The following is a 16,231-nucleotide window of genomic DNA, read 5'->3' as shown; positions in this document are numbered from 1 at the left end:
ACCAAAGTGGCGACTTTGGTCAGTGGATAATGGATAAGTAGGAGAACAAGTGACCTGCTGATCAAACCATATATGGTCACTCTGTTTGTTTACAACGTGAGTGTGCTGGGTGCGACGAGGTCAAGAGGCAACAGAAACGCACCAGAGGTTTGTTTTACAGCAATGATTGTCTAAAGGGTGACCAAGAGGGGACAGCATGGTCATAAAAAGATCTGGATTTCAAACCTTTCATCAAAGTTATATTTATCACACAGACATATGCAGACTTCTCCTCTGGATGGCATCATTGGAGCAGAATATGACTTATTAGGATGAGCAACAGCAGACAGATAATGAATTAAGTTTCAGCATGATATACATAGAAAGGTTTTTATTGGAACAACCTTTACCGTTTCACATTAAAGAGAGGCTTAAACCATGCAGCATGTTTTGTTTCCTCAGTGTGAATACATCTTTTATCTAGGAGATCATAACCAATGTATATTAAGCATATAGCAGAAATGTATTAAAGAGAAATATGTTGCAAGTCCAAAATCAATTAATTGTCAATTAAACTGATAATATTTTCTTTATCAGTTGATAAATCAAAACCAAAAATCCAAAGATACTCAGTTTACTGTCATATAAGACAAAAAGCTGTAACAAACAAATATTTTGGATTTTTGCTTGAAAAATGACTGAAACAATTAAACAATTATCAAAATAAAATGAATTCTATTAATTGACCAGTCACTATCACCTCTAATATGTTAACATAATTTTTTTCTTTTCAGAAATGAAAGTATGTGAGGGGAAAAAATGAAATAAAGAAAACAATGGTACAATTCCACTTTACTTTACAGATATATCTTTATCTTTGTCACAGTTTTTTGTGTGTGGGCAATGTGAGAGAATTAATGGTCATTAATAACACAAAAATACGTTTTTGGCATTAAGAGTTTGTTTGTGTACCAGGCATGCTATGAAGAAATATTCATGGATGCACAATATCTGTATCAGAATATGAGCTCTTGTTGTAACTGTGACCCTTTCATGGAAAGGTCACTTCTCCCTGCCGCAGTCGGTGCACAAGATGTTGTCGCGCTGGGTGAGGAAGCCGCGTCCCACCAGAGACACGGAGCACTGCATGCAGGTGAAACACTCGCTGTGCCACTGGCGCTCCTCAAAAGAGATGTACTTGGCCCCTGCCAGACCTGCACACATCAAACAAAGATTTATGTATTTACATACTGTGCAGGTTAATGCATAATCTTCACCTTGTTTATCTGACAGTTCCTACACAAATGCAAATGAAGGCCTATATGAGTGTGTCAGAATGAATGAAAACAAGAGCACCACCAGTGACTCACTAGTGATGGACTTGGTGCAGCCCACACACTTCTTTGCATACAGGTTGCTGAAGCATTCAAGACAGTAGGGGTAGTTTTCCCTGGAAGTGAAGCGCTGACCGGACAGCTGCTTTCTGCAGCTGATGCATAAGAAACATTCGCGGTGCCAGGGTTTTTCTTGGTATGTCACTCCACCTGTTGTGATGGCCTAGAGGTAACACAAATCCAGACATGGCAAAAGTGAAAGAAGACATAAAGACACAAAGTGACATTCCTATCGCTAAGCATACTTGTACTATGCAACTAAAGTGTCAGTAACATTAAAATACCAAAGTCAGTGGATTTACTGTACTGCAGCAGTTAATACACGTAAAAGACTCAGCTGTAACCGTACCTTCTTACAAGCACAGCACTGATAGGCAAACTGCTTCTCAAAGCAGGGCACACAGAAGTAGCTGGTGTCTTTTGGGATGAAGGACTTAGTTCCTATTGGTTGCTGGCAGCGGTGGCACAGGAAGCAGGTCTCATGCCAGCTGTTCCCCTTGTATTCCATTTTGCGGGAACCTGGCACAGGGGAAGAGAGCAGCTTAGTCAGCATATGGTACCTCTATGACAGAAACACTGCAGCCCAAAATAGTTGTGCTTTATCTGTTGGGAGAAGATGATGCAATCTTAATAATCTTGGAAAGAATATTGGAAAAATTAGAAATGTCATTGCTGTGTGTGTGTGTGTTTTAAATGTTTTTCTTTTAAAATAGATTAGTTGTGTCTTTTCTGCACATATAGCAATAGATGCCATAATTGTTATACCATTTTGTTGTGGTGAAATTGTATGTCAAAAACAAACTTTCTATCTCAACAATGGTTTTATATTTTTACAAACATTTATTGTCATTAACGTAAATGTGATATAGTATCGGGATATGATACATTTTAGGTGATATCATCCAGTCATATTCATTATTATATTCATCATCATCATCATCCGAACATGTACCTGGCATGACAGTTTTCTTGCAAGTGGTGCATTTGGAGGAATAATCATTGGCATAGCATTCAGTGCAGAGCAACAAATCATCCTTGGCTGCAAAGGCCTTTTCCACCAGAGAGCGGCTGCACTTTGCACACTTGAAACACTGCTCGTGCCAGTGGCGATCCTTGTAGGACAAGTCCTGTTGATATTTAACACATTATTTATTGGACTTGTTGATATTCTGTATGGTTAAGTGTTTATTTAGAATGTGCATGGATAGAAACATGCCAGAATAACATAAAAGTAAGTAAAAGAAAACTGCATTAAAATGTCTCTAACCTTTCGATAATAATATTAATAAATAGACTATGCACAGATTATTGACATCAAAGCTATAACTCTCAGGGCAACACGGGTGCTTCCTTACCTTGCAGTTACAGCCTATTGGTAGAGAGCAGCCCTCACAGCAGTTAGCAAACAGGTTCTCATAGCACTTAGTGCAGTACTGCGTGTCCTCTTTCATTATGTACTTCTTCCCCAGCAGGGAGTCTTTGCAGTAATGGCAGTCAAAACGCTCGCTGCTGGACATTGTTGTTTGCTTTTCTTAGCTGCAGGTCAAAGAGAGCAGGAGGAAGAAAATTGGACAATAAGGAAGAACAGGAAGATGGAAATGCCCTGTAATAGTCCAGGCAATTTCTTCCCCTCTCATCAAGCAAGTGAAGAGGCCAGGCAATTTTTTCCCCCTTCTTTCAAAGGAATCTGAAAAAAACCCCAAAAAAACAGTGTTGTATTAAAGAAGTCTCTACCTCAGTTGATATGGGCCGATGATGAAGCTGGAGCTGGGGGTTGTAGAGAGCGAGCGGTCCAGGGATATGGATGGGGCAGGGATGAAAAGGGGTGAGGCAGGATTAGGGGTATCCACTGGGGGGGATCTTCTATAAATACTGGCCCTCTTATTAGCGGTAATCTCTGGGGAGAATGAACATGCTCCACTACATCATTCTGCACCTTTTAAGGGAGCTGATGGTGCAGAGATCGCTAAGCCCTTGAACTCATTTAATCATTGTTGCTTTATTCCAGAAATGCGTAAAAGCAAAAAGAAATGCAGTGTTAGGACTAGAAGACTTATCATTGCTGGGGAAAATGACAGCCTACTGTGCTAACTAACGCCAGTGCCAAAATGTTTGAACAATAGATGAGATTTGAGCTTAAAGATGCAAAATCTTTTTCTTTCCCACACACTTATATCAGTTTGGATATGAGTACACAGCAGAGGCAGTTGGCTATTTGGATGCTGTGATGTGTCTGGACACACTTGTGGCCTTTGTCAGTGCATGCTACACACACAAGCAGTTGCAGATGGCTTATGAGAGGTAGGCGCCAGCAGCTTTGTGTTGCCAGGTACTGAACTATAATGCCAGGACCTCTCAGTAGCTATTGAGAGTGCCTTGGCAGCACTTCAGAAGGGGGACGCTGCGGGCCTGTGGATGTTCAATCCATCAACAGCAAAATAAAGGACGAGGAGCAGGAATGACTGTTGTTGATAGCTATACTTATTAAAAACAAATTCTTAGTTTGCTGCTCCGGAAAGGATAACTGGTAATACACACTTCAAATCACTGGGTTAAAAACTGGCCTAGTTTGGGTCAATGTAGCACCTACACATCCTAACATTTGACCCTGTGTTAATATTCATATTTTTTTATATTATTTTTGGGTTGAGTACCCAAACTGCAATATGGTTATTCTGACAAGCTCAGGTTTTACCTTAAAACTCTCGCAAATTCATTGTAAGTAGTAAAAAAAATTATATGCATGTGACACCCAAAACTGCCAAGGATACACATCATGTGACATCCATTCACAAACAGTAACATTTAAGTTTAAAAAGAGCTAGAGTATAGATCTATCGCATCAATACTGTATTTAGTCTGGGTAAATAACAGCTACATAAAAAATATCACTAACACAAGGTCAAAACAACCCCTTGTCTTGGGTAGTAAATTTATTGCATTGGTGCAATATTGAGCCAAATTGGATCAGCGACTTTTGTGGCGTTGTACTCAGGCCATTACAGTACAACATAGAATTCAATGCATCTGATTTGTTTGTGTGTCTGTTTGGCCTGGTTACATATACCAAGTGAATGCACTGTTGCAGGTGTTAAAAATGCATGTCTGAGATAGTACAAATCCTCTTTTCCCAGTTCTTAAGAATCTTTGACTGACAGTTGACTAATTACATTTGAATCTTGGAACATGTGCTCATATCAGTTTTCCAAAAGGATCAGAGGGCGGATATCTTTGTAAAAATAGCCTGAGAAGACCACCAGCCCTAATCCCTCGTATACACACACAGGGAGGTCAGTGACAGGGATGAGGCTGAGAGGAATGCAACTCTCTCCAGATGAACCCTCTTCCCCTCTGTTTTCTCTTCAGTACCACTCCTTGTTAAGAAATTCATCTAGGATTACACACTTGTGAATACATAAAACATAATGCTTTGTTGGATCAGCAGATGATGTTGGAACATGTGAATGTATGTAGGCGGTATCTACAACCCCCTGAGGAATAATGTAAGACTGTTATTTTTGACCTGTTATGTAAGGCTTTCAGCACAAAGTCACCATATCATGTCAAGAATTCAGGTGTAGGAATTATCACTGATTTGAAGTCGTGCCATCCTTCAGGTTCTTCTTTTTTCTAAGTAGGTGCATCTGACGGATTACACAGAGTCATCTGCTGCTCTGGATTAAATTACCACTGTATTGTACCCTTGTTCCTTGCTGGTGTCCAGATCAGCAGCTGCAAATCAGAAAGCCATAGAGACCCTAAATAAACCCAGAACCAACTGTAGGGCAAATATAGTCATTGCCTCTCAAAAGCTTCTAATCTTTGTTGCATTGGTGGCTGCTTCACAGTATGTCTGTCATCATGCGACATAAAGCCAGGGTGGAGGTGACCTATATTCACCAGCAAACTCTCATCTCTTCAAGTGTATTAACATAGTCTGAAATAAATTGCATGTCAACAGGCAGTGTTATTCACTGGATATTGGATCAGAGATTATTGTATATTGTGTTTATATTGTCTGCATTAATCTGCACTCATGCATGCCTGTCTGTAATTTTATTATAACCGTTCAGATTTTTATCTGATAAGATAACAGGTGCTGGTCTTTGTCTCATGGATTATTAACTTCTACACCAGACAGTGCCAACTCTGTAGAGCAAAAAGCTTGCTGATCTTGCGTATTCCTTTTTGCCTGCTTAATCCTCTCAAGTCAACTAGTGAGCAGCTGCCAACAGATTTCGTATGCGGCCTGTCTAGCCCCAATAAATAGGCCTTTATTTGACCTGGACTCGGGTGTCCTCTTATCTTAATGTATTCAGTCTTTACAATAAGGTGTCAGTGGCAGTTTTTTCCACCTCTTAATCAAATGATCTCAGAGAAGAAGAGAAGCATTTACTTTGGTGGCTCCTTTGAGGTGGTGACTTGTTGTAGACTGAGACAGATCAACACGACACAGTTGCATCTCTCTGAAGCACAAAAGCCTTGCCGCACCAGAGTTGACAGCTGGTTGGCATGGTGATGACAGCATAAGTGGGATCCATTAGGCTGAGATGAGGGGCGAGTCTAGTATTTAATGAGAGGACTCACACAAACCTGGCCCTTTGAGCAGGCCTTTGCACTCTCCTGCGAAGGGGAGAGCGAGCTTTCAACACAGCGTTTTGGACTGAACAGGATAGCCACATAGGGGGTTGCAGGGGGGGAGAGGAGATACAATCTACTAAGTCTACTATCTCACAAAACTTTACACCCCTTCAGGGAGGCCATGTGAGCACCCAGGTAATGCCTCCACCGACTCTGCCCCCTCCCCTCCCCTCCCCCGTTCTCACCAAAATGAGTCATGGTATGAGTGGGTGACAAGACATGTCACAGAGCCAGACATATGATATTCGCTGCTAAAGAGGAGAGAAAGTTGCCTACTCCTAGGAATGCACAAACCATTAAAATCTCCTCTTCGATCCCTCGCCTCCTCCCAGCCCACAGTTTGAGTTTGAGGTATTCGGACTGCATAGACGAAGCTGCTGATTACCTTTGGGTGTCAGCAGCAGCAAATTAGAGCACAAAACATATTTCAATATATCCCTTAAATAATACATTTATAGCTAGAATTTTGTTAAATTATTCAGTCAGAAAAACAGAGATAACCTTTAAAAACAAAAAACAACAAAAACAGAAATTCTAACATACCTGCTACAGGGAAAGTGTCAATCTTTAGTCAAACAGCTGCAGAGCTCCAATAGAAGACTTCCTTTATTCTCCAGTAATAATAACATCATCCTCAGTGCATTGTGCTGGAACACTTCATACAAATACTGCAGGACAAATAAACAAATTTAGGAGTGTTGTAAATGCTCCAGATTATTGGATGGATCGAAAAAGCCCAGCCATCACCCATAAAGTAAATATGTTAATAACAAATTAAGAAATATAATTATATATAATTAGCACAAGAGCTGTGCTTGTTAGAGGTTTTGTGGGTGTATCGATGCAATCTATAGAGTAAGGTTCTGTACTGTATTTAAACAAAGCAAATGTGAGATCCACTGCTGAGGACAATGTCCTGCGGTGGGACAGTCTTGAGTTCTGAAAACTAGAGGGACATTCCCCCCGCCACCTGAACTTTCACATTAATCCCCAATTGACATCGATGGATTATTTGCACCACTGATCCTGGCAACACACATATTTATCACACACGTTGACCTGCAAGATTGAGCTGAAGCAGTTGACAAAGACGTGTCATCTCTGTGAGGTGGCGGAGGCGACTGTAAATACCAGAGCACTAGCGAGGATATGGGGTAACCAACAACAGCCGGAGGATCGAGGCGTAACCACCACAACACGCTCTCCTCACTCTCATCAATCACTTATCAAGGCTTTTGGATAGCTATTTATACCTCCGCCTGCATTACATGGCACTGGAGAACAGTGTGGGCAACATTTGTGGAAATTACATTGGATATAGATGTAACAGCACTATATTAGGTGTCATCATGTTAAATTTCTTAAGACTAACCCTAAAAATGCAAAAGATTCATACAAGATCCATGTGAAATGATAGACGTACCGAAATTTAAAGGACCAGTGTGTAGGATTCAGTGGCATCTAGCGGTGAAGTTGCAGATTATGACCAAATTAATTAATTAATACCGCTTGCCTTCCAGGAGAAACTGTGATGGCTGCAGAACTCACAAAAAACATGAAAATGTCCTTACTTGCTTTCATCCCAAAAATTTGTTTATGGTTATGGTTATCTTAACTTAGCATAAAGAGCGGAGGGAAACGGCTAGCTTGGCTCTGTCCAAAGGTTAACAAAATCCACCTGCTAGAACCTTAAAAGCTCTATTTATCACATTATTTCTCATTTGTTTAACCCCCTGTAAAATCGTGAATTTCTACACTTATTTTTGTACAGTTAATGAACGAGATATAGGCTAGCTGTTTCCACTTACTTGCAGTCTTTTGGCAAAGCTAAGCTAAGCAGCCTCTGAATCTGGATATGTATTGTTTTGCACAAACATGAGAGTGGTAGCAATCTTGCCATATAACTCTCGGCAAGAAAGCAAATAAGTGTATTTCCCAAAATGTCAAACTGTTCCTTTAATATTCCAACAACAGAATCAGTTATTTGGTTTCAAGCTTATTTCAAAGAGTTACCATCAAATACATCATCAGCTAGTTAAGAAAAGTGCTCTATGCTCCACTCATGTTTGCTCAGTTGTCCATATCTTTATTTTCTTTGACACTATCAGACATCTACAGTAAAACACAACATTTGGCAAAATACAGTGATTTGGCAAAAAACTTACATACTGATTGACTCACTGATAGTTTCAGTGAACTGGCAGAAAATGAGCATTTCTGGAGAAATCTTCGCGTTCAACCACACACAAAGATTTCATCCCACTCCGTATGCAGAGTTTTTGAGGACTCCAGCAAAATCAGTGCCAGGTCAGACAGTATCCAGAGACATCCTGATTCACTTTCTGGTGCTGTGACACACTCACAGACTCAGACAGGGGACAGAGAAGCCACGGCTCCTCATGTTGTTTTTGTGCAAAAAGAGAGAAAGGAAGAGAGTATGAAAGAGACAGACAACGCTAAAAAAACAACATATCTTTTGATCCTTAAAGTCACCAACCACATTGGACAAGAAACCTTTGTTTTCATACATGAGATTGGACTGTACAATATGAAACCATGAGTGGCAGTTTCATAGTTAATCTGTGACAACCGAAGTCTTTGATGACAGTTACTGGACTCACAATAGCTCCATCTAAGACAGGCACCAGCACAGTGAGTCACACAACTCCACATGAATAAAAGTGCTATTTCTCTGCTGCATTTTGGCCGGACTTTTTCCATTTAGGTCAAGCCAACAGAATTACTGCCTAATCAAAAAAATATTCAGTGTAAAATTGCCTCCCATGATGAAAACATCCTCCTCACAACACTAAAACCATTGTCTGACATTAACCTTTTCAAGTGTCTCTCTCCTTTCGCCTTGATTCACAGCCTTTTGAAGCACCAACATTACTTACAAAGGTGCAGCGAAATCACATTCACTGCCTGACGACACTTGCATGTTATAAAGAGATTTGAACATTAAAAATATATACAACACACTGTTTCTTTTCTCCATGAATGTAAACACCATTGGAGTTCCCTCAGTCTGGTGCACATACAGGAATGATCTGTGTTAGTGGGCTGGTTTGATCCTGATGATGATTCAGTTCACTACAAGGTTTATATACAGGTTTCACTATGGCATTTGCAACCAGATTCCATAAGAAAAATAACTGAATTCATCATAATTTACATCAATGGTCCCTTTGACAGTGAAGAAATATCAAAATGAAACCTGAACCTGAAACATGTTTGAGTACTTTGACCAAGAAGACGGCGGCTCATCTTGCATAAAATGTTGACATGGTTTTGCACAGTACTTTCTGTTAAACTTAACCATCATGTCAATAGCTGCTGAGTGCTGTTGAGATGCATTGTTCATGGATTAGCTGTTTTGACATTTAAAAGTGATGTGTTATGTACAGATGCTGAGCTGTCTTAGTGTGATCTTGAGTGGTTAACTGTAAACAGGTGTAAACAAAAAGAAAATCTGAAAAATATTGTTCACATGCAACCTCTAACTCAAAGAACAACACTGCAGTGTGATGATTCAAAGACAGATAATAATCGCTAACATTTTATATCTTTCACATTGTTCTTTACAGGTCCCAAACATGTGGGCATTTTCTCACTTGATCTGATCCCAATTCACACCAACTTCACATTTTTTAACATTTTAGGTCACATTGTGGAATGACAGTACAGTAGACTCTGTGTACTCTTTCCTGTCACTGTATTCAGTTAAAAATGTCAGACTTGTTGGTCAAATCAGACCGCTTCATAATGAGGGGGGTGGGAATTCCATATTGCAGTACAAGGCTCCGTACTGTACTATCATTACTCACACAGGATTCCAACTGCACTGTGTCACACTCACATGTGACAATGAACAATTCACAACATGATTAAAATAGTAACCTCCCTCTCGCAGAGCACAGAGTCACATCTGCTGTCGGAGACTACCGGGGTAATGATCACCGTATGCCATCTACAGCCACATAATACGATGACCGTCTGTCTTACTGTACATATGTTAAGATAGGTAACAGTTGGGTTTGCAGTGCAGATGGAAAAAATGACAGCTACATAATTCCAGAAATACACAATATGTACATGACACAATTGAACTACTGTCACATTTGAGTTCAGTAAACACTGCATAGGTGACTGCATCACTAGCACAGATGAGATAGTTTTTTTTATCATATAATGCCTCACTTGAATAAATATTACATAAATATTTTTACTTTTTGTGTCAGCCTACTTCTGCAGCCAACACTATTCCGATGTCCACTGTGTGCCACTTCATGAAAAGATGATATTTAAAGAAAAAAAAAAACAACCTTTCATTATGAATGCTATTCCTTGTACAGGAACATCCACACAATCACGCATTCATACTAACTAATAGAAAAAAAAACCCATAAAAAATAGCAGCAAATGTGGGCATGTTAAGCAAAACATGAGTTGAAATAACAGTAAAAAATGAAGTGCATTTGTAATTCATAAAAAATAAATAATAAATGAATAACACAAAAGGCAAAGTAAGGCTGAGCAAAACTGGCTTGCAAATAAAAAAACCAAGATGGATCTCACTGTGCCACTGAACCAATAGAAAAACATCATTCGGGAGCTTGGGACAGAACAGTAATGAACCTTCATGTTAACCGAAGGACAAAAAATCTTAAAGCACTGCCTTTGACGACAAAACAAGCACTGCATAGCCCTTCAGAACACTATCCGCCCCAGTACCACTTGTCAAGGTTATTGAATGCCTTGTACTCCTTGTGCCTACGCAGGTAATCACAAGCCAGGCATGTGTGCTCTGCCCAGAAATAGGCCTTCTTTACTTTAAAGTGCCGCCGCCACTCAAAGTACCTGAGGTACATTTCCTCATTCTTGTCCAGGAGCAGCAGGTAATCAGCCAGCTCCTTGGGCGAGGTGAAGTCGTCCACGTGGATGAAGGCGTCTCCCTGGATAAAGTTCTCGTAGTTCTGCCTGGGCGGACCAAGAACCACTGGCACTGTCCCCACAGAGAGTGGGTTGTACAGTTTTTCAGTAATGTAGTCCTTGTGGATGGAGTTCTCAAAAGCCAGGTAGAACTTACAGCTGGCGATGGTGGGGAAGTAGTCTTGGTCAGAGATGTACTCCCCGAAGGCTTGTCCATACGCGTGAACCTCAATGTGTTTGTACAGCTCATTGTAGTATTTCACCCGCACGTGGTCCTGGTTCCAGTTGCTCACAATCCAGCAGATCAGCTTGTTTTTGCTGGGTGGGACAAAGTCCTCATCGCCCTCAGCTGCTACGATGGACCCATAAGGCACTTCAATGTCAGCATCCTGACGGTAATTGAGAGTCAGATTGAACATGTTCTCGATCCCAGGCAGCTGGGAAGAGTGCGACGGCGACTCCAAGTTCATCCATATCCACTTCTGGAAGGATGGTCGCTGGACCGGCGGCAGGTTGGACAGGTCAGTGCAGATGTCTCGGTGATGGATGACGACTCCATCTGACTTGTTGAAGAGGTTCCTGTCCGCTGTGATGAAACAGCCCTCAATGTTGAAGAGAGAGCTGCACACGCTCAGGTCGTAGGTTTGTCCGAAAGGCCAGAGCCAGATCAGCACGGTGGTCACGTTTTTATCGCTCTTGGTAGAGAAGAGGTTCTTGACCCGGTCTGTGGATACTGTTGACTCTACAGGACCCGATAACCAGCTGGTGGATGGTTTAAAATACATCAAAAACAGAGTCACAAAGCATCCCAGTATAAAAGTTCCGAGCAGAAGGGGTCGTAGGATTCTGTGAAAAGGTGCAGATGGCATACTCTGTCCTGAAAAGGGCACAACAAAGAAGAAAAGCCAGAATAAAGTCTCGGACAACAGGCTACAACATCCAGACTAATCACCTAATCATGTAAAGGTGTTGCACATTACCACCATATGTTTATAATGTCTATTGGATCATTCACTCAAATCATTCATGCCTCAATTAAATACTGTTGGCTTGTGAGCATCTACATGTGAACACAGTGTTCCCATTCTTGCAAGAATCTATGAGTATACACCCTGTCGTGTATAAGGCACCCACTACTTTGGATCAATACTCATAAAGAAAAATGTGTTGCCTCATCATGAAAATGATAATACAAACCTGGTGGATTTGACTGAATGCTGAAATCCAAGCAAGAATAGAGGTTGCGGGAATCGGAGGGAGCAGTTCCTACATTGGGTCGACGGTGGGATCAATCTTCTTTGTGATTCAGTGCTCATAGGCAAAAACGTTTGCAGGTCACGGCTAAGAAATGCCTCTTTTGCTCTTACGCAGAATAACAATGATCCGTAATGATCTAATGAGGTGTGTTTGATCTTGAACGTACAGGTCTTCTTAATGATGCCTCCTTTACGTGAGCAGAAAGAGAGAATCAGAGAGAATCAATTAGGGCTAGGAAGGTTGGAAAGAAGCTGAACATCACCACAGAAAAAGCATGCACTATCAGCATCATGGTTATATGCAATCAACATGCAGCTTTATCTCCTTTTTTAAATTACCTGGAAAATTAAATGAAAACACGAATGTGATTGCAAAATTTCTGGTTAATCGTGAATGTTATTTTAAATATGCCAGTTAATCATGGATGTAAGCTTCCAGTTGTTATTAGTTTTTTGGCATATACTATGCATTGTTAGAGAATGCTGCCATCTTAAGGCTGAGGAGAGTAGAAAGCCCCCCTGACTCTAGGGCTCAGCACACCTGCATGTTGCATAAAGAGGCCATACAAGCAGATTGAGATACCAAGTGCAGAAACAGACCTTAGGAGGTGCCTGTTTTTTATTCCACACATCACTGTAGCAGATTTAAATAATTAAGACAAGCTCCAACACAGGTTTTCCTCACATTGTCTGTTCAATATGACATATGGGGAATGATATTGGCCATATATATGATAGCAACCCTTCCTCTCTCCCATCTGTGACTTGAGGTAATACAAATCAGCAGACGAAGACCACATGAAGCAGGGACAGATGAGTGCAACTCCTTTTAAAGGCTTGCGGTATCAATACATTTTCATGTAGGCAAATCCTCTTATACCGCTGAAACATGTTTTCCGTCAGAAGCAGCGATAAGCTCTTTGCTTTACAGAGGATGCAGCCCATGTATACCTTTATATGTTGGTGTCAAATGTGTAAAAAGCAGTAAAGATTCAGACAGGCTGGAGAGTACAGTAGTGAAGATCAAAATTACCTTCAAATATAATGAAAGGCTTATTAAATATGTAGTATGTGGTAGTTATAGTGTCTCCATGGTGATGGTGTTGAGGTCAGAGTATTGAACATGAGAGGGTAATATGGCTCACACAGTTGATATGTCCCCCTGTTCTTTCCATCTCTCCATCAACAAATGAGTGAGACATGCAGCTCAGGCATTCATTCAGATTTTAAATAACATAACTGAGGTTTTGTCAGATGCATTGTGATGTATTTGGGACACAGAAAGAGCACCGCATGGCTGAGTGGTCTGCAGCGGAGCTACGTTTGAAATGACTGGAGAGAGGCAGAAAAAAACGCAACCACAGATTTGGGTAGCATCACTTTACAGAGATGCAACCAAGTCCCTTATGTGGGTGTTTTTAGTAACAGGTAGGCTATAGGGCAAAAGGAAAGCGCTCATGTCCTGCAAAATGAAATTTTTTTCCTACTTTGTCTTTGATTTATGTGCATTGTGTCAGCAAGGCCACAGCACTGATTGTAAAAGGACACTCCATCCCAGGTGAGAATCAATTTCCAGCCACCGAGCACTGAAGGTCATTTTAAAACGTGATGCTATAGCCGAGACACTGTTTAAAATGGTTGTCTTTTGGCGTGACACTGCATCGAAGTTGAATATTAGAGATTCACTGAAATATTGTAGGTGTTGCCTAACACAACATCCCCCTCTTTGCGCACCAAAACGCGCAGAATATAAATAATAGCGTGGAGGATGATGCTGAAAAAAATGTGCTATATGTGCAATGCAAACATGTCCAAGAGTGCAATTAAAAAAGCATTAAAAATGTACACATGTTATGTAAAAATAAAGGAAACGGGAAAGCCCAGGTCAGTGAATGTGTGATGTGTTTTCTTTGGATATCATTTCTAAGTAGCTGGCGAGGATTTGCCGTCAAAACCAGGTACCGCTGCTCAGCCGTGGGGTGCAGGGGGGAAAAAAATAGCCATGCATTTCACTCACCATCTCGACAGGCGTGAGTCAAAATAGACCTTTCTTCTCATTTCCTCCAGAGGTCCGTACCCTTTTTTCAAAAACACCTTGCAACATACGGAAGATGTGGATGCGTTTGGAATAAAAAATCGCGCCCGTCCCCCGTATTTGCAGGAATAGATCCGGATGAGCCCACATCCATCGTCTTGATCCAGAAACTGATGGTACCTACTGTAGCAATGTGCGCTGAATGTTCCCCGCTGCTGCACACCGACGCAACGAATGATGGCTGCAACAAAAATGTAAAAAAAAAAAAAAAAAAAAAAGATTGGCAGCTACCCCGTCAGCCTGCACACTAAATTCATGGCTCGGTGTGTGAGGACGCCATGTATGCTCAGGGATGTGATGCGATGTGGAATAATTCCCTGCTGGCTGCCCATGCGCTACCTTGCTCTGTTTACCGTCAATGCAGCTGCGGGCTGTGGCGGAGCTCCAGTGTGTGTGTGTGTGTGTGTGTGTGTGTGTAGGATGCTGAGATTCAGCGTTAGTGCATATTACACTTTAATTATCTGCGTAAGGTTTCTCATTTGAATAAACAGGTGAATCATTTTCTGCTGCGAGGAAGCACGGATGCAAAGGTTTCCCCTCGCTTGGTGGGTGTTGACTGTTTATCCAAATGACAGAATAATGGGAGGTTTATGTGCTCCATGGCCGCCTTTAAGTGATGTAGCGGCGAGCCTCAGAGCTGAACTGTGACCGCCGGTCAGTGATGATAATGCACCACAACCTCTAAACATCAGCTAAGTAAGTAATCCATGCAAATTTCCCCACAACATTATCGTGTAATTTACATCACTGTGGACAACAGATTGGTGCACCAATAACAAAAGAGGCACTTGAGCTTCCAAATGTGGCTATTAAACCTCTAACATCACCAGTTATGTCTGTTAGCTCTTTAATTAATAATTTAAGGAGGCACTCTAGATTTATTAATGCACTTCCATAATGTCCAGGGACTTATAGGAGACCTATCTTATTTAAAGTACATAAAATTAAAGTTATGCAGGCAGAGGTATTATGACATTATGTCCCTTCTATGTGTCAATCTCCAAAAAACACCAGATCCTCCAATTCCCATAATGCACCTTAATAGAACCATTCTCTGCCCAGTCAATGCCCACATCTTGCCATCAAATGCCAACTCCATTTAAGGCAGGCTTAAAGCAGCTATAATCTGAATGTTTGTATGTACCAAATGACAATATAAAAACAATCTGAAAGGGGTCACTCGTACTGATGAACTATGAATTATCACTTGAATATGCAGCTCCCCTCGGCTTTATGGAGCTTAGTGTGTTTCAGCTCATTGTTTATCTGTCCGGGCTGCAACTTTACCTTTTTGGTTCGCTTTCACTGCTCTCATAGGGTTGTTTTCCACCGCAGCAGGCAGCTGTTTTCATCAAAAAAAGCTCTAAAACGGCACTGAACAGCAGATAGACACAATCAGCCACTAGCTGGTGAGCATAATGGAGAATTCAGAAGCTAAAGAGCCAGATATTTCCCTCGAGAGCTGGAAGAAACCAAAAACAGAGCTAAAAGAGAGTGGTTTTTGGACTTAGATTCGCCAGGTGGCTAGAACCACGATTCTAATTGAATGACAACATTGCTCTGTAACTGCTGGATGTGCAATTAAATTACCTTTACAAGTTCACCATATCAACATAAAAGATATGTCAGTGTTGTGTGCACAACTTGTTTCCACTGATCTGTTACTGCAGGCTTAAGGTACAGTCACATTACACTAACATCCAACAAATATTTTGACATTTCCAATTCACATCTATTGATGAATGAAGGACAAATGCAAGCATGCCTTTCCTATTTGGGTGTGATCTCCAGTGGGCTCAGAGGTCACAGTTCACCATTGTCCAACTACGACCGAGCCAGTGTTTTTGAATAGAAACAGATGCTCTGCCTTTGGAAATGGTAATGTTAATATTCTCTGTTTTATCACCCTGTTTGAGAGCAATGCTACAGTTTGT

The 16,231-nt window shown here is 41.1% G+C and overlaps 2 protein-coding genes across 2 annotated transcripts; both read right to left on the bottom strand.

Moving 5' to 3' along the window:
- Window positions 1–355: 355 nt before the first annotated feature.
- On the bottom strand, window positions 356–3,214 carry fhl5 (four and a half LIM domains 5). Its single transcript, XM_051387510.1, has 6 exons — window positions 3,108–3,214; window positions 2,729–2,909; window positions 2,326–2,500; window positions 1,723–1,892; window positions 1,350–1,536; window positions 356–1,193 (listed from the first exon to the last, which is right to left on the bottom strand). The coding sequence occupies exons 2-6, from the start codon at window positions 2,888–2,890 to the stop codon at window positions 1,042–1,044; spliced, it is 846 nt and encodes a 281-aa protein (XP_051243470.1). The 5' UTR covers window positions 2,891–2,909; window positions 3,108–3,214; the 3' UTR covers window positions 356–1,041.
- A 4,860-nt stretch (window positions 3,215–8,074) lies between these two features.
- Window positions 8,075–14,864, bottom strand: fut9a (fucosyltransferase 9a). Its single transcript, XM_051387446.1, has 3 exons — window positions 14,220–14,864; window positions 12,144–12,390; window positions 8,075–11,823 (listed from the first exon to the last, which is right to left on the bottom strand). Exon 3 carries the CDS (start codon window positions 11,813–11,815, stop codon window positions 10,733–10,735), a length of 1,083 nt encoding a protein of 360 aa, XP_051243406.1. The 5' UTR covers window positions 11,816–11,823; window positions 12,144–12,390; window positions 14,220–14,864; the 3' UTR covers window positions 8,075–10,732.
- Window positions 14,865–16,231: the final 1,367 nt, after the last annotated feature.

The sequence above is a fragment of the Dicentrarchus labrax genome, unplaced genomic scaffold (assembly GCF_905237075.1).
Source record: "Dicentrarchus labrax unplaced genomic scaffold, dlabrax2021, whole genome shotgun sequence".
Taxonomy (NCBI): Eukaryota; Metazoa; Chordata; class Actinopteri; family Moronidae; genus Dicentrarchus; species Dicentrarchus labrax.
Note: the sequence above shows the minus strand (reverse complement) of the source record. Positions and strands in the feature narration are given on the sequence as shown.

Bases quoted from the DNA above. Each gene is read 5' to 3' on its own strand.
- fhl5 (XM_051387510.1), bottom strand. From the start codon at position 2,890: ATGTCCAGCAGCGAGCGTTTTGACTGCCATTACTGCAAAGACTCCCTG. The intron at 1,893-2,325 runs GTACATGTTCGG...CCCCTGTGCCAG, and splicing joins CAAGAAAACTGTCATGCCAG to GTTCCCGCAAAATGGAATAC. The intron at 1,537-1,722 runs GTACGGTTACAG...TGTTACCTCTAG, and splicing joins AGTGCTGTGCTTGTAAGAAG to GCCATCACAACAGGTGGAGT.
- fut9a (XM_051387446.1), bottom strand. From the start codon at position 11,815: ATGCCATCTGCACCTTTTCACAGAATCCTACGACCCCTTCTGCTCGGA.